The 25,770-nt window shown below is 38.7% G+C and overlaps 1 protein-coding gene across 3 annotated transcripts in view; it reads right to left on the reverse strand.

The window, feature by feature from the left end:
• The window catches only part of USP22 (ubiquitin specific peptidase 22), a 95,923-nt gene that overhangs the window by 46,287 nt on the left and 23,866 nt on the right, over nucleotides 1-25,770 (reverse strand). For 2 of the 3 annotated variants that reach the window (XM_069029644.1, XM_069029646.1), the window contains exons 2-4: nucleotides 16,576-16,708; nucleotides 5,080-5,193; nucleotides 4,490-4,534 (exon numbers count right to left, since the gene is read on the reverse strand). In XM_069029644.1, coding sequence (XP_068885745.1) covers nucleotides 4,490-4,534; nucleotides 5,080-5,193; nucleotides 16,576-16,708 — 292 coding nt within the window. The remainder of the gene's footprint in view (nucleotides 1-4,489; nucleotides 4,535-5,079; nucleotides 5,194-16,575; nucleotides 16,709-25,770) is intronic. The other variant, XM_069029645.1, reaches the window with a different exon arrangement.

Raw genomic sequence — 25,770 nt, forward strand, 5'->3', positions numbered from 1 at the left:
AAGAAAGGTACTTCTTTACTTATAAAGAACAGCTAGGCCAATAAACTTTCCATTATTGGCTTATAATCCTCCTTTCAACTAAAAAAGAAATTCTAGTACAAGAATAAACTTGCTTTTACTCAAAAGTACATTTCTTTGTGCTCAGAGGAGGTTAAATGACAGAACCAGCACTGATGAACTTTGACAAGTTATTAAATAAATTTAAATGGACCCAACTTAATGGACAGATAATCTTTAGAGAACAGTAGAATTTAGTAATTAAATACACTAAACAGTTACTACATGTCTTAGGATATGCCATTACATAGAATGGCCTCTCCTTACACCATTAATGCAGGATTAGGCAAGTTTTAATTTTTGAGATTCACTTTGCTGACATATTTAAAGTCATCTAAAAATGAAATTAGTAGTAGGTTTAAACACCACCCTCCCTCCACCAACCAGACAAAACTCTCCAAATATTGAACTACCCTTTCTCATGAGCTAAAATCTGTCATTATTCTCTTTGAACACCAACACTGCATTTCCAGTAGATTTCTTTTGCTCAAAGGAAAGTGCAGTAGAAATGAGTCAGGTCAGTAGTATGGAGACTAGATTTGAAATCAGCACAGAGCTGTGTTCAGTGTAAACCTGACACCAGAAAAACACAACAGTGAAGACTCACGTGCTGACCAGCTCAGTACTGCTGCAGCTTCCTATGTAGCACAGAAATTGCTGTGCAAGGTCAATTACTGTGAGTCACAAAGGCATCTCGGTATTAAAAATAAAGAATTATACGATGGCAAGCAATCTATTCTAAAACTGAGGATTAAAGTCAATTAAGAGTTATTTTTCATAGAATGCATGGAGCAGAAGCAGCGCTGTGCTACAGAAAATAAATTATAAATCATACATATGAAAAGGATAGTAAAAAAATATAGCTGGAGGCTTACACATTCTGCATAATATACATTAAATTTTAATAGCTCTTTGATCTTCATTTTCAGAAATAGCTATGCTTGTCAGAAGCTACCCTCCCAAAAATGTTCAATTCATAGTTACTACTGACCCTCCAGGTTCTAGTAACAGAAGGTCTCATTTCTGGATTCTCAAGGACTAGAGAATTCTTATTTACACAAATACACCCATCTCTCACTTTAATTGATTCAACAACAGATTACGCAAGGAGCTTAAGGAACAATAACAGAATCCCTTTCCTTTATCCGTGGTTCAACATCAAGCTACACACCCAGGAAAACAGAAAAGGCAGGGAATGACTGAGACTGATGAGATAACACAGCTGCAATGCTTTGGACACACTGTACGTCTGCACAGACCCTTTGGAGACGCACATATGGACACCTCACAGAGGATGGAACACTGGCTTCCAACAGGTTTGGCACTGGATGTCTCCAGCAACCCTGGTGATATCTGTAATGCTCCCTTAGGAATTTATATCAATTCATTGGTAACACCGTGTTAGTACCAGCAGTTGCATTGTGCAGCTGTAAATTCCTGTGTTTGGGTTCACTGCAGTTAAAACATGGCCAAACACAGTCAGTTAGTGAACCCTGATAATAATCAAAAAATACTCCCTTGGATATGTTTAAATCCTGGTTTAAGTCAAATACAATAAAATTCATACCTGGAAACACGTGTGCACTTAACTTTAGGCATGCAATAGTTCCACATATGTCAGCAGGACTATTCATATATATTTATATATATATATCTATATATAATTATATAGTTTAAATGCTGTAGAGGATGGGGACCAAAACATGTCACAAGAGCAACTCTAAGTAAAGTTAAACATGACGGACTGGATTGCTTTTAAGGATTCTGGGTGAATCAAATATTGTTCAATAAAAAAGAAACGAAAGGAAACAAAAAACCATGTGCAATTAATGCCACAAACAGAGCAAACCAGACAGAAAATGTTCTTGCAGAAGCCTTTCATTAGAAGGAGCACAAGTTAAGTCAGACACAGAAATTAAAATGTGTTCTGTTCCAGCTATATAACTTAGCAGGAATGCTGAGGTTTTATTACTCTTGAAAATTTGGAAAAGGCAGAGCCATTTATTAGGAATGGTTTGATGTTTAAAAATTAAAAACAACAACAAAAAACAACCAAAACACAAAGAAGGAAAGAGGTTTAATAAAAGGTTTAATAACACTCACAAGCATGCCAAAAACTCCAATATAAACTACCTTAAACAAAGATTTGCAAACCATGCACAGGTCACCATTTACAATTAAAGGAAAGTAGTGTTAGAGAAGTGAAAATTAGTCTTTTTTAAAATGCTGCTATAAAATAGCCAGAAATTCAAGTCAGCATGTGAAATCTCCATCTAAGAAGTTATTTTATTGCATGAAATACTCAAATTGGCACTTCTCAGAGACTTCACCAGGACATAGGGATGACTGAAGGAAAAGGCAATGAAGGCTCTAGTTTATAAAAGTCACCATTTTTCAGTCATTGTTTACTTTGCTAAACTTCAGCAAATTCCAATTTTTCCCCTCCCAAAAATTCAAACATTGATTAGAACAAAGGGCTCTGTGTAGTCACACCTCCCTTGTTATTACTATTCAATACCAAAGGAAAAAAAACTGGCCAGGTTGCAGCTTGTTCAGAGTTACATCAGACAGCTGGACTGGGGAACTCAGCACACTGGAGGTTAATACTACAAGAGTACGAAATGAATCTCATGATATTTGGAGGTTTTCTTAAAGTTTTTTTTCTCCAGGCATCATGTTGTTATGTGAGCATCTATTAAAGTATAAACTAACACCCTTCAAGCACTGTGGAGAGAAACTTGAAAATATACTGCATTTACTCTTCAGTTTTTAAGCCAATCACAGTTTCTGCAGACTGGATTCACTTCTGAAGTTCTTCAAGTGGGCAAAGTAACCCTGTGATAGCAATATAAACCCAAGACACTGAGTTTGGGGTCTGTGCTCATCTTGACATTCAGTTTGGGAAGGGCTCTTTCAGATAACAAGAGAGAGGGAGCACATGGATTGGAACAATAGAGAAAGAAGGAAAAAAACGGACATAGATCTCCATTATTTCTCCCATGTACCTCCCTTTCTCATTCCTTAGATAAATTTGTGAGGAAACACATGGTTTCATAATAAAAAAAAAACCATAAAAAAGAACCTATGCCATTACTTTAAACAAAAAAAAGTCTACATTGCAGACTCTAGTAATTTAAAGTGCTGTTGTCTGTTCCTCCATTTTCTATCTTCACTGGTCACAGATTAGTTCTCCAGGGACAGAAGATGCAATGTGCATATTCATACAAACATGCATTTGTATATATGTATTTAATATGCTATTCATTAATCAGTACAGCTAATCAGTACAGAGGCATCCTGCCTGGCAGCTCCTCTGTGTGATTCTTCGACCTTCTCTGCACAACTTTGTTCCTCTGGTCATCTTGGACCACAACCTTGTAGCTGTTATTCCCTGGAATATAAACTACAGCAGGCTGATGTCCACAGCAGGACAAACTGACTGTATCTCAGTCCACAAGGGAGAAACGTATCAGTTGATAAAGACAACATAAGTATGAAATTACTCTTTAAATCTGCATATTTAAAAGTAAGGAACAGGGGGAGGGCTCCTCTTCTAAAGCATAATGAAGATGTGATATGTTGTTGCAGCTGATTAATTTGGTGCCCCGAACAACACAGATTGAAGGAGTTTCCAGAAAAGATGCAGAACTTGAATGAAAGGTTCTTAAACATATTCTCATTTTATCTCGCTTTGAAAACCAATGCTTTGTTCTAAAGCATTTTAAGGTGTATTTCCTTGTTCTAGGACTCACTATCCTCCTTTCCTCTGACTCCCCTCAAACAGGGAATAAACAGGAAGCACACCGGGATCTGTAGTAGGAACCAAGTGAAGGCAGCTATCTTTTGAGACAGCAGAAAAGCTCTCGTTAATACGATGTTAGCTGCTATTTTTAAAACTGGAAATGAGGTTAAGAATGGTTTGAAGTCATATCAGCCCTGACTATGGCTGTCACATTGAAACAGGATGCCATGGATTCCAGAAGAGACGTTACTAGACAGAAGTCATCTGTCTTCAAATACAGACTTTCCCACTTTAAGAAAACATACCCCCCAGAGGCCACTGGAAATGGAAGATGACAAGCTTTTAAAACTGATGCTTACAATCTACCCAGTTTAGAATAAATGACACTTCCTTTCCAAACAAAAAAAAAAAAAAAACAAAACAAAACAAAAAAAAAAACAAAAACCCCCCCAAAAACAAAAAAAAAAAAAAAAAAAAAGAAACTGTTTGTTTTGAAGAATTCTATCAAGGAAAGGGCATATGAAATCAAGTCTGCTGCAATTATTCAATCATTGGAACATATCCAAACAAGAGGAAAACGATTTGCACGATAAAACTGGCATTCTTAACTGTGATTCATGTCTAAAATGGCAGGATAATCAGCAAAGGGACGCTTGTTAGTGAGGTGCGTCGCCAGCCCACGCCTCTTACCTGTCATTGTACACTGGTAGTGAGAAACCACTGTTGGGGTGAAGGCTAAAAAAGAAAAAATTAGGGAAAGCAAACTGAATAAAACAAATGTGTGTACATATATTTGTGTGTAAATATTTCTACATAGATACTGTGCGTGTACCATGAAAGCACAGGTGTGTAAGTAAGCTGGCATGATCTATTAAAAAAAAAAAAAAAAAAAAAATCACACACAAGGGTGGCATTTCATGTGAGGGGAACAGATTTATTGCCTGTACCACGTAAATAAGCCTAAAGGAGCAGATTGTTACATTCTCTACCTAAAACAGATCTGACTTTTGATATTATGCAAGTTTTGCAGGATTAATGTTAGATATTTCTATAACTTTTTTGCAATTAAAAATAAAATATTTTTGCTACAATTAGGTGTGGCGCACATGTTAAACCCACAGTCTGACTCCTGGAAAGCAAGAACTAACATCTCCCATGGCCTGCACTACTCTCTCTAAAGAGCTCTTTCTTCCCCTTACTTTTTTTTTTGCCACTGAACAAATGGGAGGGACAGGTATGATTAAAAACAGAAACAAGAAATTCAGGCAGGAAAACCAAACCTTGTAATTTCCAAGCTTTTCGTTGTTCTTCTTTGGCAATTTGTTCCATGTCTTTGTCGTATATGTAATCTTGACACATAAAGCAGTATATACCCCCATACAAAAGGTCTATGGCTGCAAAACAGAAGGGAAGTTGGGGAGGAGGAAAAAAGATGTGAGTTCATAAACCAGAAGGCATTTTAAAGCAGGCTTCCAAGTCAGGCACTCTTTCTTCCAAGCAGTCCACAAAAGAAGAAAAATCTGTACTTTAGAATCTGGAAGGGGGAAAAAAAAAAAAAAGAGAGAAAAACCCAGATATCTTTCCAGTTTCAGTGAGTTATTTAGTTGCTTCTGGCACAGCAAGAAAACTGTGCAGGACAACAAAGCATCAGCTGCCTTCAAGCTGTCTGTAATTCACAATTTACCTTTCAAACACCCGAGTTACCAAGAGGCATCTGGACAGTGACTACAACGCACGCAGAACCAGCCCTGTAAGATGTGACATATGAGTTTGAACTGTCTTCTTCTAAGACTTCAGTAATTTCTCTTCAAAGCCATTAAAATAATCAGAAAGCACCTAGTTAAAATCCAAATGAAGGCTCAAACAGAAGACTGCACTGCAAATTCAAAGCTATTTCTCAAGGGGAAAATTTTCTGGGGTAGTTTATTCCACTGGTTACTTCTGTCTCAATTTTTCATTTCACACACCCTTTCAGAACAAACAAATGAACACTGACCAATGTTAAAAACATTTTTCTTGCACAACCTTAAACAAAAGAAAGCCAAGAAAAAAATAAATACCTAACTGAGAAATGTAATTTTACTCCAACATATACCATGGAAAACATGCAAAATAATCCTAGTAAACTGATTTCCAGTACATAGATATGAGAAACAGCCACAATCACAGGAAAGTTAAAAATCAGTGGGCACTAACAAATCCTACTAAAACACAATCTGCACCAGCAACAGCTAAGAAACACATCAACCTTATCCCCCAAGTGTAGAGCTTTAATACATTTTGGTTTTTAATTCCTTTTATTTCCAGATAAATAGCATTATTAGAATAGCCTTACTACTAGTAGAATAGTCTTACTACAGTGGAAACTTGTTTTAAACACAGGAAACCATTACCACATCAGGTGGCCTGCAAGAAACAGCACTGAATTACTCTGAAGTGTTAAATAAGCCAAACCACATGCCATGCAGCAGGAATTCTGCCATGGATCTCAGCAGGCAAATGCAGGTGAAGTCTCTGTGCTGCCCCATTACTGGGGCAGTGCTTGTGGTGAGGTTTCTTGGTAAAGTTCCTTTCTAACCCCATCTCCTCCATCCTTCATAGCCTCTACTCCCTCACAACCTGCTGCCCCTCTCCTTTAGTCCTTTGCAAGCTGTTTTTTTTCCTCCTTCCCCTTTTTTAAAATCACTTTTTCAATTATTATGTCAATTGTTTGTTACTTCTCCTATGATGCAATAAACCCCAATTACTTCAAACAGTTTTTTATCTTGTTGATGTGCTCCATTCTTCTGTTTTGCCTGCTTGGACCACACTCAGTTTGTGTAAGAAGATAAGGACTGTGTTACCTCATGTAACGTCACAAACTCAGGATTTTTATTACCTTCTGTTATGTCCCAATACCAGAATATTTCACCCTGCTAACTAGAGGACTGAGTAAACTCCTTTAGCAGAATATCCCAAAAGAAGACAAGACTGAGCTGTGGTGATTAGTAATAAAACACTGTGTGACTGGGGGGATGGTTTATCACAACTTACAGAGAATTAGAGTTCTACAGTGTTTACTCCATCATTTATTGCATTACCAGTTCTGCACAGTTTTCTACAAAAAAAATTGTTGAAGATCCAAAGTACTGGTCTTAAGACACAAACTCAAATACTGTTCTCCATATATTTTTAGAACATCCCAGAAACAGACCCCCAAATAATAGAACAGGGCTGGCAGAATATTGAATAAATAGGACTCTGTGACCACTAATAGTTACAATTTACCATTAGAACGTGTAGGCATAGCTGTGCTCAGAGGATTCCTTACTTTTCCTTCCTTCCTGGATTTACATGCCTGAGCAATGAAATAGAGATGTCAAGATCTAAACCAACAAGAGACCACCTTGCACAAACCACTTGTTGAGAGCAGAAGGAATTTCTGGTGTAAAGGAGCAGAAAGTTTAACAGAAACACTGGCAGAGTTAAAGCTGTAATTGTCCAGAGCCTGATTAAGGACCCTTGAGGAAATATCCTCTCTCCAGCACACTTATGGGAACAATGCAGTTGTACATATGCCAACCCTTCCAATGTCTTTTTAATGACTGCAAGGGGTTTTGGACAAATTACCTCAAGCACCAGTGACAAGGCAGCCACACAGGCCTGGCCACAGCACGGAGGAAGGGCAGGAGTTTCTCATGGAGCCAGAACACAGCTCCTCAGGAAAAGAGTCCACTAGGAAACTTTGGAAGTTAATTCTTTCAGGTTAGTATAACTTGATTTTTTCCCTTGAAATACACTTAAACTTTCTTACACTGGTTGTCTTGAGATGAAGAACAACAGAGGAACCACTGAAAGGACTGTTTTATGGACAGAAACTCTTCCCAAGCGAGCAATTCCTTAGCACTGACTGAAGTTACACAACATCCGAAGAACAAAGTCCACACAAAACTTTCTCCCTCAAAGGACTAGAGGGAATGAAACAAATTTCACCTCATTGTGAAAAATGCTAAACTTGTTTTAAGCCAAATTGCCATGAAGCTCTATCCCAAACTGAAACACCTGGCCAGAAAATTCCATAAAAGACACGACAGTGAAGCATGAGAATGCACATATAGCCAATTTCACCACTGGTATTTATTTGCATTGATATTTGGGATCACAAAACTAACAAAAAGGCCTCAAATTCAGAAGTAGTTTGGGAACTACCAACCTAGGAATAATGCCCAGGTGCTTTGGATTAACCCACTGGCAAGTCTGCCATGATGCCCCACATTCCCCACAATGAACATCTCTCTTAGGAAGCCCCTCCAGAATGGCTGCTACTCCCAACTTCCTGGATCTGCTCTTCCTAACACTACTACAACACTTCTTTCAGGAAGGTACAGGGGGATGAAATCAGTGAACTTCAGTTTTAGCTTAATATACATGCAGAATTTATTACCCTGGAAAAATAAAATATACATTAAGTAGAAATCTACCTTTTGCTTTCACAAGGAAGAACCAAAAGCAATTTAAAATAATCACAGTGTCATTTTATTAAATATGATCAATCTAGATTCCTGGTTTAGGAATTCAAAATACCTACTTGGTGATCACAGGCAGAGCAATTTAAGAATGAAAAGACCTCTTGGAATGTAACATTTCCCTTTGCTTTTATACCTTCTGTGCTGGCAACAAGCTGCCCTTCCTTTCAAGTCTGATCTCATACCCCTTTACATACTAAATTGTAAGCAGCTGTAATGCAGGAGAGGAATGAAAATACATTTTATTTTTCATTTAAAAGTAAAACTATCAGTTTAGAGAAACAAGGAGGCAACACAGAAGATCATGCAGGAATGACAACAACTTTATCTACTGGTGCAAGGAACACTATGTTTTAAAAAACAACAGCTCAGGGGTGAAAGTTTAAATCTGGCAGCAAAAGGTCTTCAAACTCTCCATCTGGGAGCCAAGTGTTTTACTTAAGCCCAAGTGCTTTATTTTGCCAACTATATCCACTGATGGCCTTGTGAAAATATGAAAGAGACCAGAGATGATGGGAACACAACAAAAGCAGGGAAGTGTGCCACATCCAGAGTGTGCACATGCATGTCTCATCCAGGTAAAAAAACTTGGATGTTCAGTTTTTGAAAGACCCAGGTGAAAAGAACTGATTTTACACAGCTGGGAATGAGATACTTCACCATAATATTCAATACCATTCATCAGACAGGAGATATTTGTGAATCATGTTTTGGTATCATCTCCCTTGGATCACTGGGTGCACTCAAGTAGAAAAAAAAAAAACATCCAGCAGCAACTCAAAATTCAGGTCAGTTTTCACCTGTACTGAAATTAAATCCATTGTGAATTTCTGTGACTCAGTCTTGGCATATTATCAACCTCAAATCAACACACACTGTGTTCTATGTAAGTCACCTGCATATTCTTCAACTTCTGTAACAAAGGAAGCTAAATTGGCAATTCTTTTAGACCATGTTAAGCCAACACCCAAAGCTAATCTGTGCTCCCTGATTTCTCACCTTGAGTGTTAATCATTAAACCCATTCCAGATAATTGGCTCAGGTTCCCAAGAAGTGATATGTTAAACTTCAGCCAGTTCTCCACTGGATCTTGTCTCTGATCTATCAGCACAAAGCAGGCATCTGATTGCCTTCCTCCCGATTTCCTGGCACGTGGAATCTGCACCACAGGTCAGAATTCCTGAACTGATAAGAAGGGAGGAAAGTAAGTGGAAAAGAGACTACTCCTGCTAAATTATGATCCAGCCATTGAGAATTGCAGGTATTTACTGTTGGGGGGGGAAAAAAAAAGACCCAAAACCAAAAACAAACCCCAAACTTCCTTCTGTTGCCAAAAGTGCAGCCTCACATACCAAATCCTTTAATCCACATTAAAAATGATGGTCAAGGTCTAGCATTATCCTTCCCTCTCATATTCAGTATCTTCTCGTAATAATGAAGAACTATTCCATTAAGTGTTACTTTTTATTCTTTTTTTAAACCAGGAGCCAACAGGTGAAAAGTGTTTTTGTGGCTCTGAAGTCTCCAAGATGCCTGTTGGGCCCATATGGATCTAGAATTTTAATGTTTAAATTCGATTTGCCTGCAATCCAAACATGGCAAGCACCCAATGCTATGCTGCAAACCACTTAACACCAGGAGCCAAATGGGCAGCCCCTGTGCTGTACACTCACTTCTGTGATGGTTTAGAATATCATCCTACAACTCCATATGAATCCAAGCCAGGAAAGATGAAGAAAAAATGTCCTGCTATCCCTATGGAATCTAGACAGCAAATAGGCTTTTAACTGTTAATTTAGAGGAGTCACAGTGTGTCAAACCACTTTATGTTAAGTTGTTAGGAGCAGAATATTAATTCCAGCTCCTTGACCTCATTCAGAAACACCTGTATTGTACACACACAGTACCTACATATGTGTGCATGCCCCAATATGCTGCAGAGGACACTGTGGCATTCCTATACTTAAGCTGCCCTACTATAAAATATACTTTGCCTTTTGTCAGTCTTCTCCCTGCCCTCCTCTGACCATACAACCTTCCACAGCTCCCCTCTTCGCAGCAAACCTTTAAAAACTGAGAAGAATTACATCCTCCTGCTACAGCACCTCTTCCTGATCTCTCAAAATATTACTCAGGTTTAAAGGAGAGAAATTGTTTAACACTCCCTTACTTAATCTTGCTGGGTTTTTTTCAGAAATCTGGGGGAAGAATCCCCAAATCACAGTCACCAAGTTTGGAGCTGCTGTGCATGATGCGATACAAACTGCTTATACTCATCTGCATATTCTCATCTGAGCAACAGTGGAGACTTATCTAAATAACAGTATTTTCAGTAGAAGCAGTAGCAAGATCCAGAACTGCACAGAACTTTGTGGTTGGGTCTGAGGCAAGCAGATACATCCAGAGCTGGAAATACATAGGTAAATATTCAGCAAGTTGGTTTTCTGAGGGATAAGAATATTCCAGGTATAGAGAGAACTCTTCAGGAGTCTTTTCTGATACTAAAAGGAGCTTTTGAGGGATGGCTGGCAGGAGCTCATCACTTACCTGCACCTTCCAGAGCAGCTCCCAGCAGAAGACAGTTCCAATGAACTTTCCTGCTGCTGCCTTATGAATCCAGTCTGGCTCCAAGCTTGAGCTAAGGCACAGGAATGCCATGCTGGAATGTGCCTCACATAAGCAAAAGAGGATTTCCCTGCAATACTTTGCACACAACATCCAGAGCAGCAGATACTGTTAACGGCAATCGGGAATATTGAAAGTTCAAGCTGTACCCTGCAATTGACCTGTGCATCCAAAATGCTTTCCTCCTTTTCCTCTTCTTCCAATCAATGATCCTCCAATTGGCATCACAAGGATATTATGTTGAAGTGCAATATTTTGTACCTTCTCCTATCAAATTTTACCCTTTTTTTGCTGTAGTCACTGAGGTTATTTAATTCACAGGGCTACCCCAGCCTTCCTCAGTACAAATAACACCTCTGAACTTTGTGACCATCAGGAATGTCATACACAGACAAAATTCCCTCTCCTCAATTACTAGAAAATAGCAGTAAACCAGGACTGGTTCTGCTAATTAAGTCTGTGTCCTACACACTCTGCTTTCAGTTCATTCATCAATTTCCCTTTTTCTTGCCTCTTATGCACCATGATTCTCATATTGATCCCTGCCATTTCTACCCCAAGTAATAATTTCCAAGGGGGCAAAATGTCAAATCCTTTACTTGATCCAGACAAGTCAGGTTCAGTGTATTTCCTTTTTTCTGTGAAAATCAGTTTTGTTATCAAAAAAGACATATTAATGTGATACCATCCACCTCTGACAGAACTGCAAACACTGTTTGTGCGCTGCTTTCCATTCACCTTCATTTCCTCAACAGGCTTCTCCACACCATCACCAAGTAAAGCATTAGAACTCAAATCAACAGGCTGGTAAAATGCCCAGATGACCTTCTCTACCCCTTTCTGAGCCTGGATGTGAACAGAAAAAAACAATCTAACTACTACTCCAGCAGTGCAGTAAACTGTACTGAGAACAGCTTTAATTGCCCTTTCCACATAGGGTGTTATGAAAATCTTTGCTGTTTAAAAAAGAACTGGCAGAAGCAACACTACAGTCAACACCTTCCAACTCAAATGAAAATTAAACAGCTTTTACTGTCATTCCTTTACAGAAGTGTTCTGATTCTATATATTAAATTTCAGACAGGTATGCAGTAACAGCAGTGATCAGATTTTTCTCTTTTACCAACTTCAGTAAAGAAACCAGCTTTCTGTCATATTTCCTCTGAATCAGATGAAAAAAAATTAGTTATTTGTTTTCCAGAGGAAGTAGAAGCTTTTTGAATTGTACCAAAAATCCTCAACTTAATCTATGAGCATTATTATTAGGCTCACCCACCCAGTTCCTCTCACCACAAATGTATTTATTGGACTGAATTTTACATCAGCATATACTTAAAAGAAAACAGTTCCTCAAGAAACAGTTTGTGATCTAATAAATAATGAATGTGCCCTAACAGGACTAATTCCATAATGAACTGTTTGCCAGTGTCCCTAGAAATGGAATAATAGTTCAGTCTTCCAACTCTCTCTCGTTTAGACTTTAAACCACTGAACCTCACTCCTGCTAACTCACCTCCCTCTATTCCTGAACTACAGAATGAGGCCTCAGAGCAGATCAAGACTTCACCCAAAACCTGCATCAGAGGTGCTGTTTCAGAGACACTGTTCAGGTGTTACAAGTGCATCTTTAATAGAGAGAGGCACAGCATGGACATGCACAAGTTGGCTCGTCAGCAGTGAGTTTAAATAAATAGCTTTGCACAGAGCTTTGATACCATAACGGAACTAGTCTAACTCAGAATGGCCATCTGTAACAGACTGTCCCAAGCCTTATACCAGTGGGCTTTCCTGCAGCTAAGAGTGTGTGCATATATTAAAAAAGCAACATTATGTAACAGAAAATATTCACTCAGAAAGAATACTAAAACTTCATTTGGTGTCTGCCCAGGATTTTACAGTCCCAGTCAGGAAACTGATAAATTAATCACTGCTACAGTTTTGAGATGAACTTTAAAGCACCAACATCTCTTCTCTTTTAGAATTACTGTTCACAGACATCTTCCTGCTCCTGCTACTCTGGGACTAAGTTAATGTGTATTTTCCTTCATTGAGCAGCTGTAGAAAAGAGAAGGAAGAGACCATCAATTTTTACAAGGATAGAAACCACTAGCAGATTCCCCAGGTGCTGAACCTGATTTGGAAGGATTATTGAGGAAGATGACAGAGTATGTTGATGGCACATATTCATTTAGGATAATAAAAATAGCTCCAGAATGATTTCAAGTTACTTAGCAAAGAGGCAACAGCACAAGAGTGGAACTCCAATCACTACCACTGAAGAGGCAGACAAGTACCACCAATCAGAAAAGAAGTTTTGGAGTCACTGAGTTTAACTCCCAAGTAACAATACCAGCTTTGTTTTGAACAGCAGGTTTAGAAGCACAAAGTAAAAGTCATGGAAGCATTAACTAAGAATGCAAGTCATTAGCAAGCAAACTGTCTTAATCCAAAGGGTTGCACCAGAGATGGACACATTAGAACTGGAAAAGTGAAGTATGATGAGGATGTTGAGAATCATATAAGAGTTGCAATAAGAAAAGTTAAAAATAGTTCAGTTTCCGACAGGTGAAGAAAAGGAAACATCTGCCAGGATCAAAAATACAAAGAATCCCAGAAGAGATCAGTAAGGACTTTGCTCTCACCATTTCACAACTCCTCATAAAAGACACACAGAGCCCAGTGGGAATATCAGCCTGTCCTGGAGATTGACTGAGAGAGACTGTGCAATGCAGAGAATAAAAAAAAACAGCTCCTATAGCTGGATCTTACCTCATCTACCCGTCACCCACATCCACAACTCAAGGAATACATTAAATTAAGTACAGTGTTATTAATATACATTGAACAGGGAGGCAGATGCAAGAGCACAGGTATCACTGTAAGGTCAGATTGTGAGTGCCTAATTTAGATTGTTCAGGGAAGCAGAGATAGCAAGGGATGTATTTAAAACCACTCTGGAATATGATGCTGGAGCCTCCTGAAACACACAGCAGTAAGCTGCAAACACATCCCTTCCATGCTCAGACAGCTGTTACAGCTGAAATCCATGGTGTTTCTTACAACTGCGATTAAGTGTGCAGCTCCTGCCTGTCTCCATGGAGACTGATGTTGGCTCAGCAAAAAGTCACCAAGTGCTTTAAAATAATTCCTCTTCGTTTTGAAATTTCAAAGCACTTAGCTTGTTTTTGCCTATCAGATGTTATTTTCCCAACTAAAACTGCAGCAGGAAAAGCAACCAAAAGCACTAGTAAAACTACAAAAATATTTTTAAAGCTCATTTCACATGCAGCTGGAAATTAAACATCAAAACATACATTAAAAAAAAAGAGAGAAAGGAATCTCCAAAACTAGAAATCGAGCAGTCGCTTGCACAGTCTTCACGTTATGTGTATTTGTGCACCAAGTAATTTATATTTAGCTGCAGAAGAATCCTTTTTGGGATGATTCAGTAAAGTATTTTGTGCTTTGGCTTAATTAACTCTTGCCCTTTTTATCTAAAGGCTATTCCATTTGGGAAGTACCTTATCTGACATAGTCTTAATTGTCTAGTGCCACGACAATAACTACAACAGTCCTTAAGCAAGAGCATCTTTAAGAATCTCCCTCCTCCATCCAGTTTTGGTTTTCCTTTAAGAAAACAGAAGCTAATTCACCACAGCAGACAACAGCAAATTCTACCTCACACAAAAAATAATTTGAATTTAAGCTTCCCAAACACATAAACAGCAGCTGAGAATGTGTGTAGTTATAAAGCTTTTTTAAAAAGTTCTCCATAAATATGTTTAGTGGTAAAAACATTAGTGTTTACAAAGTGTCCACAGATAAACAGGTAAATACTGTTGACAGTCTCAATTTAGCACAGTATTTTTTTAAACCTTACATGTAGCCATAAACTTGTATTAGCATGAAAGGTTGTTTTATATATATATATATATATATATACACACATACCCCCCTCCCTTTTACCAGAAATTCTTTGAGTTTACCTCAAATAATTTGCACTTCTGTGTTGGTAAAGATTTCAAAATAATTTCAGCTAATGAATCGACTTTAAAAGCTCTTTGAGACCACACTCTGAAAAAAGCAACTAAAAAATGTCACAGAGGGTTGGTTTGGTACTTTCAGTTTTCAAAAAACAGCTGAGGTTGGCAAGGACCTCTGAGGTCACCTTGTCCAGCCCCTGCTCCAGCAGGGCCATCCAGAACATCCAGGCTGCCCCAGGCCCATGTCCAGAGAGATTCTGAATATATTCGGGGATAGACCACAACCTCTCAGTGCAACTTGCTCCAGTCCTCGGTCACCCTTACAGTTGTGTGATGATCAGACAGAACCTCCTGTATTTCACTTTGTCCTCGCTGCCTCTTGGACACCACTGGAAAGAGCCCAACACACTTTTTTTAACCCCTCTTTCAGATATTTGTACCCACCCATGAGGTTGCCCTGCGCCTTCTCTCCTGTGAGCTGAACAGTCCCAGTGTTCTTAGCCATACCATGATGGAATTTTCAGTACTGTTTTCCAGTATTCCATTTTTCAAGACATTTACAAACTTAAACTATACCACTACTGAGTCTCATCTTTTTCTTTCTTGACACATATGGAGGAAGAAACTATAACGATCTGCTGGTTTAAATCATCTTTTCCAAAAATAGTAAACTTACACACCCATTTCTTAAGCACAGGAGTACACAGCACTGTTGGCCTTCTGGAGCTTCTCTGTCTTCATGGAAAATAAAGACAGTTTGTTCCATAAGCACTAAGGATAAATTAAATTAGGAATGGTGGCCATGCTGGTCAAGAGCAAATTTGTGCCATGAAATAATGCCTTTTTTTTCCTGTTTCTTACATCACTCCACCAAGAAAATATTTTAATTTGGAGAAAAATTATATCCATCCATTTTAAAATGGAATTTTAATATAGAATATAGATCAGGATTTTGCATTGTAACTCGAAAATGTTCTAAACTATAAGCAATAGGTAATTCAAAACAAAACCAAAGGCTTTTGGTTTTGAACATGACATAGCACCAAAGCTGACAGAAGAGAAGAACTTGTTGGCCTTTAACCAGCATTTTTTGAGATGGTTGAGGGAAAAGTACTCCATATCAAATAAACTGTTTTCTTACTCCTTAGGTTATTGACCCCGCTAGAAGTAAGAAGCCAACACAGAAGAATGAAGAAAATCACCCCCTCAAACTTCAGCAGTTCAAATAATTCTGATTGCTACTTGATTAGCCTTCTTTGTGATAGAAATGATGGGGTTTTTCCTCAGCAAGAAAAGAAGTGATTATGACCTCCTGAAAAAAAACTTTACTGAAATAAATGTTCTAGTTCCAGGCATTAAACCCACCATTTTTAACACTTAGGAAAGAAACCCACAAAACTCTGCCTCCTCACATTTTTATATATGACATTAATTCATAAATACCAAGATACTAAACAAATTACAAGTTGTGAACATAAACTTAACAGTGATGCAACGGAAGTTTGAGCACCAAGTTTAGAATAATGCCACTAAACTAAACCAGACTACAAATAAAACTATCTCTCTGCCTAGTGAGGTAACTACAGGAAAATATCACTTTATTGGACTGGAATGGACAGGGATAACACAGAGGGTTATGAGCACCATTAGGATAAGAACTCACCTAAATTGTGTCGCTTTGTCTTCGCGTGCTCGTGAATATGTTTCTTTGTAAAACAGCCAAAGAAGACACAGTAGAGGCAAGAGTGGAGTCTGTTCAGGTGGGCACCACACATATGACAAATGCACGACTTTGCCTGAAACAGCAAAACAGACACAGATTGTGAGTGACAGAAACACATCCCAAGTCCAGGTAATCGGGTGTAGCTCTCACTGCTGCCTTTCCTTTTCATTCGGTGCCTTTGGAATGCTGCAGACCAGCAGGGAAACAGTTCTGTCCTCACACAACAAAACCACCAGTTGGACAAAACAACAGAGAGCACCCTTCCATTTGTCCAAGCTATTTCCAAGTCCTATCAGGGAGCAGGTCTCAAGATTCAGATGACCACCAGAACCCAGGGAAAGCAGCTGCCCAGCAGGGATGTTAAGTGAAGAGGCAGGAGCTTGGGTGGTGGGACCACAGCAAGAACTCTGCTTTTTCTGAGCACCAACCTCCTTGATGCACTCAAAAGCTGTAACGTAACTTGAACATTAAAATGTGTGTGGGTATATGATATTTCATTTTTCTGCTGGGAAATTCTGCCAGATTCACTCATTAGAGTTTTCTACATTAGTCCACCAAACAGTGGCACAATATCAAATCCATACCAGCCAGAGTTACAGAAGCTGCCTTTGCTATTCTGAGACTGGCTTTGAACCAGAAGCTGAAAGCAACAGCCTGAACTATTCCCCAAAATGACCAAGAATGGGGAGATGTGAGGAAAGTTGCCGTAATTGATTGGAAATTGATAAGCACACACACTTGATATGACAGTCTGTAATAACAATACATTTTAACAAGTGAGGCTTAAGGAACAAGAAAGTCATTGGAAGGTTAAATAGACTTTTTGACTCCTAATCATAATTGAAGCACCCTAAGCCAACAGCACCCAAACCCATCTCTTAGCATTAAACTAAAATACTTCAGTATTTTTTTTTAATTACTCTGTCTACTAAGAGACTTAAGAGAGTTTTGAGAGTAAGTCTTTTGCTCAACCACATTGAAAGTAATTTAGGTTCAATACCATCTGACTGGAAGTTACAGACAGGAGAAATTCCTCACAGTAAACTCACATTTCATCTCAGACAGAACTACGTTCAGACCTGAGGGCAACTGAACTTTTTTAACAGCTAAGAGCTAGGGGGGAACACTTAGAGGTATGTCTAATTTTACAGACTAATCTGAAAATACTACTTCTTTGCTTGTCAATACAGAAGGACCCTATGCTCTTCATATTAAGAAAGTAAGAATTGGGATTACTAAAATCCTAAGATATCATCTAACCCAGGCAGTGCATTTCATCAAAAACAACCCACAAAGTTCTTCAGTAATACTTGCCCAGTCTGCCACGACTTAAAATTACTGCTGAATAAATGATGCACAATCTTGTTCTCTAGTCTGGCATTTTTCTCTCAGAATATTTCTGGCTTTTTAAAAAAAAAATCATCAAAGCAGCTTGCAATATGTTGCACCATGTAATTTATTTTCAAGCTCCTACAAATTAAGACTTAAATTCTGAATCTCACATGTTGTGTATTCAAAGTTATCATAAGTTGTTAGGGGAAAATGTTGAATCGAACTCCACACACCTACAGAAAGAAATATTTTAAAGTAAGGCCAAAAAAAATTCACCACCACCAGCACAATTTCCATCTTTAGAAAAATGCTGCAGAACTGTCAAACTGTTGCCTAACGGCCGCTCGTTGGCTGCAAAAGCTAAATAGGATGAGCCTATCTGTTAAGATTGCTGCTATGACAACAACTCCAGCAACCAGCTATTTTACTGAGCCAGCTAAAAATAAATCTTTTAGCATTAAATGTATTGTAAACACATGACATAACAAGCATGTAAAAGCTGGTCATTTTAGGCTAAAAGGCAGAAAATTCATATCTGTAAGAGTTTTTACTGCAATGGAAATTAAGAGAAATTGAAGAATGTAAAAGAAATGTAGTGGTAAATTGAAAGAGAAGTTGATTCACTTCTTGAAAGCAAGCTATTTTATCCATATCCTCTATTTGTTCAGTTCAGCTCAAGATGGGTTTTCAAAAGTTGTAAGAAAACAAGGTTAAAAGATGACAGAGTGTGGAAAGAAATCAATATCAAAAACCATAGTGGCTATTCTTAACCAGATTAGCTGTCTGCTTTTTATCTGTCTGTGCTTTTAAACAATTTGCTAAGTTAAAACAAAGCTGCCACCCTCCCACCCCACCCCAAATAATCAAATTACTTTGTTTCATAATACTCCCACCCCTGCTCACATCTCTTGAGGCTACAGTCTAAGATGAAACAGAATACTGCAAATGAGTAACGAGAATCAGTCTGATCCATACAGTCACCAGCTTGCTTTAAAACAGGATTCAGCTTTTTAAAAAAGCAAGTCAGGTCTTATGGTCTGGATGCTTTAGGGAAGTCAACCAGGATTTCAGCTACAGAATCAACCTGTCACTTCTCCTCCTCCAAGATACAGGAACATGCCTTCCTTAGCCAAGACATGAAAGTAGAGTTTTCCCCTTCCTTCACACCTTTTCCCACTATTATCCTGCTCCCTCCTTATTTTCATTTGCTCCCTACCTGCTTCTTTCCTGTATTATCCTCATCCTCGAGTACCCCACTCCCCATCTTTCACCCCATTCTCTCCCCACACCATACTCAATCCCTCATCTTTATGTCCCCAGCCAGTCTTCCTTCAGTCCATACTGAACCTCTGTCTGTCCCCTTTGTTTTTGCTCTGATATTCCAACAAACCACACACAGAAACCAGAAGAGACCTTGAGCATTTTCTTTCTGGAAGATTAGAATCAGTTTTTTAAATGATAGGAAAGAACGATCTTGCCCAATATAAATGGTGTATGCACCTACAGAGTTACTGATAGTTGTGACAGCATTAGCTACCCCAATTCCCTCTGCAGTGTTTCACCCTCTACTGATCTCCTGTACTGCTGCCAGGGCTGGGGTAACTCACAGGCCCAGACCTCCAGCAACAGCTTTGTAACCTCTATAGAGGAGGTTTAGCCCAGCAAAAGAGGGTGAAAACATTAGTGCACGACACACACTGTGAACACCTGTAAGACAAGTCAAGAGTCCACCTCTAAAACACTGCTCTCCATGCTGTGAACAGTCATGATATGAAATGAGTTAAAAAAGAAAGCAGCAGGCATCAGTAGGTCAAAAATGAGAGTGCTGACACTCCAAATCTTCCCCAAATTGTCAGAACAGCTTATTACTAGTTTACCATTCAACCATCAGAGCAGCAGTGGAGAAAATGAACACATCCACTGATGTTCTGCCCTAACACTTCTCGATCTGACAAGTCCTGCTCTGTCCTGGGCCAGCTCAGGCTCCACCTAAAGCAAGGTCACACTGGGCAGGAGCATCAGTTGTTCTAAAATCCCACAAACCTGTTTCAGCTTCATGTAATACTGGCTCCTGAAATGAACCAATGGAAACAAACTATCCCTACAAAGCCAATAGTGCAGGGAAAGCAAGAGGCATCCAGTGACCTGAGCTATTACACACTCTCCTTCCATATTTGCAGCTATTTCAGAAATAGCTTTAGAAGTACAATTTTTATTTAACTCAATATGATAAGAGGAAAACATCTTTTTAGAAGTTTTCCACTGTGGTACTCAGGAGTCTTGCATCTTATGCTCACACTAAATATATCAAAGCACTTTCAGAACAGAGAGATTTTTAGCTACAAGCTTATAAGCCAAAGGCCTCCTACCTTTCACAGTCTGCAAAACATATCCACCACAAAGGTACAGGGGAAAAGATGATCGAGGTAACACTAACAAGACAGTGGGAGGATTGGGAGGTTAAAAGATCATAAGGAAGGTGTTGCCACCCTGTACATGTTCACAAGTAACTCAAAGAAGCAGATTCTTAAGGCAGTCTTAAAGCAAACACTAGTTATGGATCCCTGCAATGTTTGATCAGGTACAAATTTGTAACATTAGGAAAGTAAATGCTTCCCAAACCAAATTTACTTCTATTTCCCCATCTTCTAAAGTAAGTCTTTTGTGTAAAACAGATACAATGTTTAGACACATCAGGAACAAGGGAAAGTATTTAATTTTCTAACATGTTAAATCGTTACTAGAAGTTTTTGGTGGGTATGCTTCATTTTCCAGCCCAAACCTTCTTCAGAAACAACTTTATTCTCAGTCTGCACAGATTAAGGTGCTTGTTGGGCAGCTCTAAATATGCCTTCTTAGAGAATATAGGTGTACGTGGGAAATTCTCCCTCCATGTCTAAGTTTGCCATCATAACCTGTTTTGTTCCCCAGGAGCAGTGTTTGTGCTCCAGAAGTGTTACCTCAGCTCTGCCAAGCTATTCCTTACAAGATTGTGCTTCAGAGGACTTGAAAGAAGGTGAAAGCAACACTTGTGCAGAGCCTTAGGAATCTGTGACAGTTCCTGCAATAAAACTCTGCTTTCTTGAATTCTTAATTCTTTATAGACATGAACAAAAGTGACTAGACTGATTAAAGGTTTGCAGCATTCATTACCTTAACAGCAGAATAGGGGAAAGAAGAAAAACCCAAACCAGAAAAGTCAGAGACCTTAGAATGAAAATTTTCAGATAAGAAGTGCCTTTACTGGGCCACAGAGCAAGACACTGAAGTAAAATTTAAACATTTCCTCACATATTCAGTGTTCCAGGCCTTAATATTCACATTTTAGGAACAGTCAATCCTCTCTGGGGATTTTTGCCTATCCTATTCCCCTCGCTATGTTTAGATCACAGCCTGGACACAGAGTTTTATTTTTATTCTTATTCATTCATCTTGCAACCAATTCTCTTCCAGATCTAAAGCAGCCACAGCAGCTCATGTTGAGTGATGAACAGTGTGCTTCCCTTGGCCTATTTTTTGAAAGAAAAAAAGGACAGATAATCACAAAAGGCCATGTAACCGACCACTGCTTCTCTCCTTGCTGGAGACCCTGTGGCTATTCCAACTGTGGTGTTTCTCCCACCCTGTGGGAGGACAGAGCCAGTATTAAAGCACAGCCAAGAGAATTTATTACTCTCGAGTACTCTGCACCTCAGGAGTAACAAAAATGGGTCAAATCTGCCTTATGACATTTCTATCACTCCTTAAGTCTGTATTTACTCCCAGACTCGCCGTGCTGTGTTCCCAACACCAGTCTGTGACAAATCCATCAGCCACCAGTACAGGGGCTGGGACATTTCAGAAATTTAAATAATGCAAACTTCAAAGCCATGTTCTTAGGCTTGAAGAGAGAAAAAGAGGGAATTTGATTCTACAGTTCTCCATGATATGGCATATAAATCACTCCTCCACATGCTGATAGGATGATTCAGTTACTGAGTCAATGCACTGCTCTGACACATCAGCTTTAAATAATTAAAAAATCAACTTAAGTATTGTTCACTCACTTACCACAACCAAGTCTTAATTATGATACTGTCCAATTAGAAATGTCAATTACGTCTTTAGAACATGCCATCAATATTGTAAATTTTATTCTCAGACCCACTGAAGTCAGGGGTACCAGTAAAGGTTTTATTTGTACAAGAAAAATTGTGCACTAGTTACAGAACTTTTGAGTTTGGTAAGTATTTAGAAAATCACAGGTAACTTCTTAAACTGGGTTATTCTAAATGTGCAGACAGCAGCAGAACCAAAAAAAAAAGGCAGAGAGGAGATGTCTACACAGCTCTCCCAGTCTGAACAGGACACTTGGCTCTGACCATCTGCTTGAAGTTTGAAGACAACAAGATCACAGCTTATAATTAAAGATGAAATGGCCTAAGCTGTTAAATAACATCACAGTTCTCAAATGGAGTGTAAATAAAAATATACCATTATGACCACGTGAGCAGCTTGCTCCTGATCCTAGTGAGTCCTACTTCTATTTGTAACTGAAAAAACTGTGGAAGAGAAAAAGGAAAGCACTGAACATGCTAGAAAGCAACTTGAGGGAACTTTTTCCCCTTTCATCTGATAGGGATTACATGCATGGATAATACTCAAAAGAAATACAACACACATTTCTGAATTCACTCTGAAATGAAGACATGTTCTTAAATGAGAACCACGTTGTAGCCAAAGTCTATCCAAGTTACAAAAACATGACTTTGGTTCAAGGGCTCTCATCAAGAGAACACTGCAAGTCAGTCTGTAACTACATAACTCAGATGAAATTAATAATTATATCTGGGGGCGAAACAGAGAACTGAGTAGGTATCATTAATTCTACATACAGATTTTTCCCCTGCTCTCCTTATTCTGGATGATGTGTTGTTCCAAGAGGTGGATATTGAATCACTGCATTTTTTAAAACTTTTTCCATTTTTTGTTTTGCACAAAATTCTGCAACAGGTACAAAGCTGGAATGAAACTTGAGAGGAATTTAATCTTGTGCAATTTAAAAGACAGCATGAGCTTGAGGTAAAAATAGGAGGACACTCTAAAAATGTAATTTTGCTTTTCCTGTACACAGTCACAGTAGTAAAAAGTTGTATTTCAACAAGAACAAAGCAGTTCTCTGGAATTCAAATGACTATGTTGAAATTGCTTCTTTGCTTCTCTTTTGATAGGTGCTCATCCCCTCCACGAGCATTTACAAACCTAAATAATTTCTCAAGTACTCTATAAAAGATGCATTTAAGAGCCTATTGTGTTTTTAAACCATTTAAATAATGGACCTTATTCAAATTAAATCACATGTCCTTCTATAGTAAGATTCTTCTAACAGTGGGAAGTCTATTTGCCTTGTGAAAACACATAAGCTTCTTAAGGTTCAAATGCATGGCTCTTTCCCTGGATATATACATTGCATGGATCCATTCTGTGCGTTGATTTTTATCTATTTCCTGCAATGCACCACTGCAGCAGCAAATTCCACACGAGAACAAGGGGCTTGCCAAGACCGCAGTAGTGATGCTCAGATCGAGTGCAAATCTATTCCTTTACCTCACCATTCCCCCACGTCAGCGAATCGTGGAAATGTTTTTAAATGTCCTATTAGGTAACTTATCGATCTCTTCTGTGGGCACGTGACTGGGGAAGCAATTCAAGGAATAAGCTGAACAGTCAAACCTGCCTGGTGCTATGCAGAGTCTTATTAAACCCTGCCCAGGCTGCAGACATTACATTTTGCCCTGCGTAAAACTAAGAAATGGGATTCTTCCTATGAAAACAGGAATGCTCTTGGGAAGTTTACCACAGTACTTCGATGGAAATACTCTAGATAGCATCCTTTCAGAAAGGAAAGAAAAAAGAAACTTCAGGATACATAGGATCAAAGCCCTAACAACTCCTACAGGCTCATTTGGAAAAGCACACATATTCCAGCTATCTTTTCCTTAACTACTCTTAAGATAGCCATAAAAATACAGGCACTTAATTAGCCCAGATCGAAGTCAAAGCAATTCTGCTGATAGGAAAGATGGATGGGATGGTGCTACAGCATAAATTCTCCACGGTGTGACTTATTTGTGGGACAAATACAGCAAAAAAGACAATCAGTAGAAAATGAGCAGCAGTAGAACGACAGAGGGCATCTATTAGTGACTGAATGATCTTTAAGGCCCCTTCCAACCCAAGTCATTCTATGATTTAAGAAACCCCAATGCCACACTGAATAGGGCACATCCATGGTTGATTTGTCAAGACTTGTTTGAGTTCTTATATATGACATTTTTATATTCATTGTAGCAAAGCAAGTACAGAAATTAACCCCACTGCTTATAACTGCTCTGATAACTGGATTTCAATGAGATAATAAAACAAGGCAAACCAGCCAAACTCTCTTCTGGTCATAAAAACAAAACTTTCTCTTTTTCTTCAGCACCTTTTAGACAAGTTCTAGTCCCCTCACAGGGCCTACAAGAAAAACCATTACAAAAAAAATTAAAATAAACTTCTCTTTGGGTTTTTACAAGAGCTATACAGTACATTTGCTGGTTCTTCTGAAGACTGATCTGCCCAAAGCATCACAAACCACTCCCAAGAAGAGTACTTCCCCTCAAAATATGCCAGAAAAATGTGGTGACACAGAAAAGACCATTAACCCACACATGCTGAAATCTCCATCATGGAACAAGTGCACTCTCCAAAATTACACAAAAAGTCTTTTGGAGAAAATAAGACAACATTCACAGGGTCTCAAACAACAGTGCCTTCACTAGATGAAGCACAAAAGTTCCCAAAATGTTGCCCAGAGAAGCTGTGGCTGCCCCATCCCTGGAAGTGTTCAAGGCCAGCTTGGACAGCGCTTGGAGCAGCCTGGTCTAGTGGAAAGTGTCTCTGCCCATGGCGGGGGGGGGACTCTGGATGATCCTTAAGGTTCCTTCCAACCCAAACTATTCCATTACTCTATGATTCAATGAAACTGGAATTATAATGGACAAAGTAGAAATCCTGCATGTCTAGTTCCACTTATTATTTTAAGAAGTCAGCACCTGAGGAGGACGTATTTATGTTCAGGAATACTCCAAGCCAATCTGCATGTTATTGCTGAGGAACAGCGAGAGAATGAAAATGAATTCTCAATGTGCTTGCACAGAACATGTCTGATATCCAGTAAGCTGAAGCTTACTGTTTCCTCATGCCTCAATACAAAACAAATTAATAATTCATGTTACTAGAGCTAAATAAGAGGTCTTTCATTCACTACAAGACTTTTATGCAAATTAGCAAGCCTAAAGTTATGGAGATTCTCAGAGGTGGTGAGAATTGCTATTCACCCTTTAGAGGGCAAGATTTAGACAGATGGATATTCTGAACTCTACAGACAGGCAGGGCAGCATAGAAAAAACATTATTAAAGCAATATGAACATAAAATATGTTCTGGAAAAGAAAAGGAGCTTAGATCTCTCACATTAAAACTGGTAAGATTAATGAAAGCATCTTCAGAAAAACAGCTGGGAAATAAGCATTCTCATGACAGAGATTTACTCCTTTATCCATTTAGAGAGTTTGCAAATTGCTGCAGTCCCACAATAATATAATAAACATTAATCACAAAGTATGTAGGAAGGTGGGTGACATTCTTAGCAAAAAGCTTCTGTCTTTTTCCATAGAATGTACAGCCAACTATGTTCTAACACTTTGTGATGTATTTAGAACATTAACGTGTTTTGCAAAATATGTGCCTTTTTTACCCTCCTCCCAGAGGAATGAATTGG

The sequence above is a fragment of the Aphelocoma coerulescens genome, chromosome 14 (assembly GCF_041296385.1).
Source record: "Aphelocoma coerulescens isolate FSJ_1873_10779 chromosome 14, UR_Acoe_1.0, whole genome shotgun sequence".
Taxonomy (NCBI): Eukaryota; Metazoa; Chordata; class Aves; order Passeriformes; family Corvidae; genus Aphelocoma; species Aphelocoma coerulescens.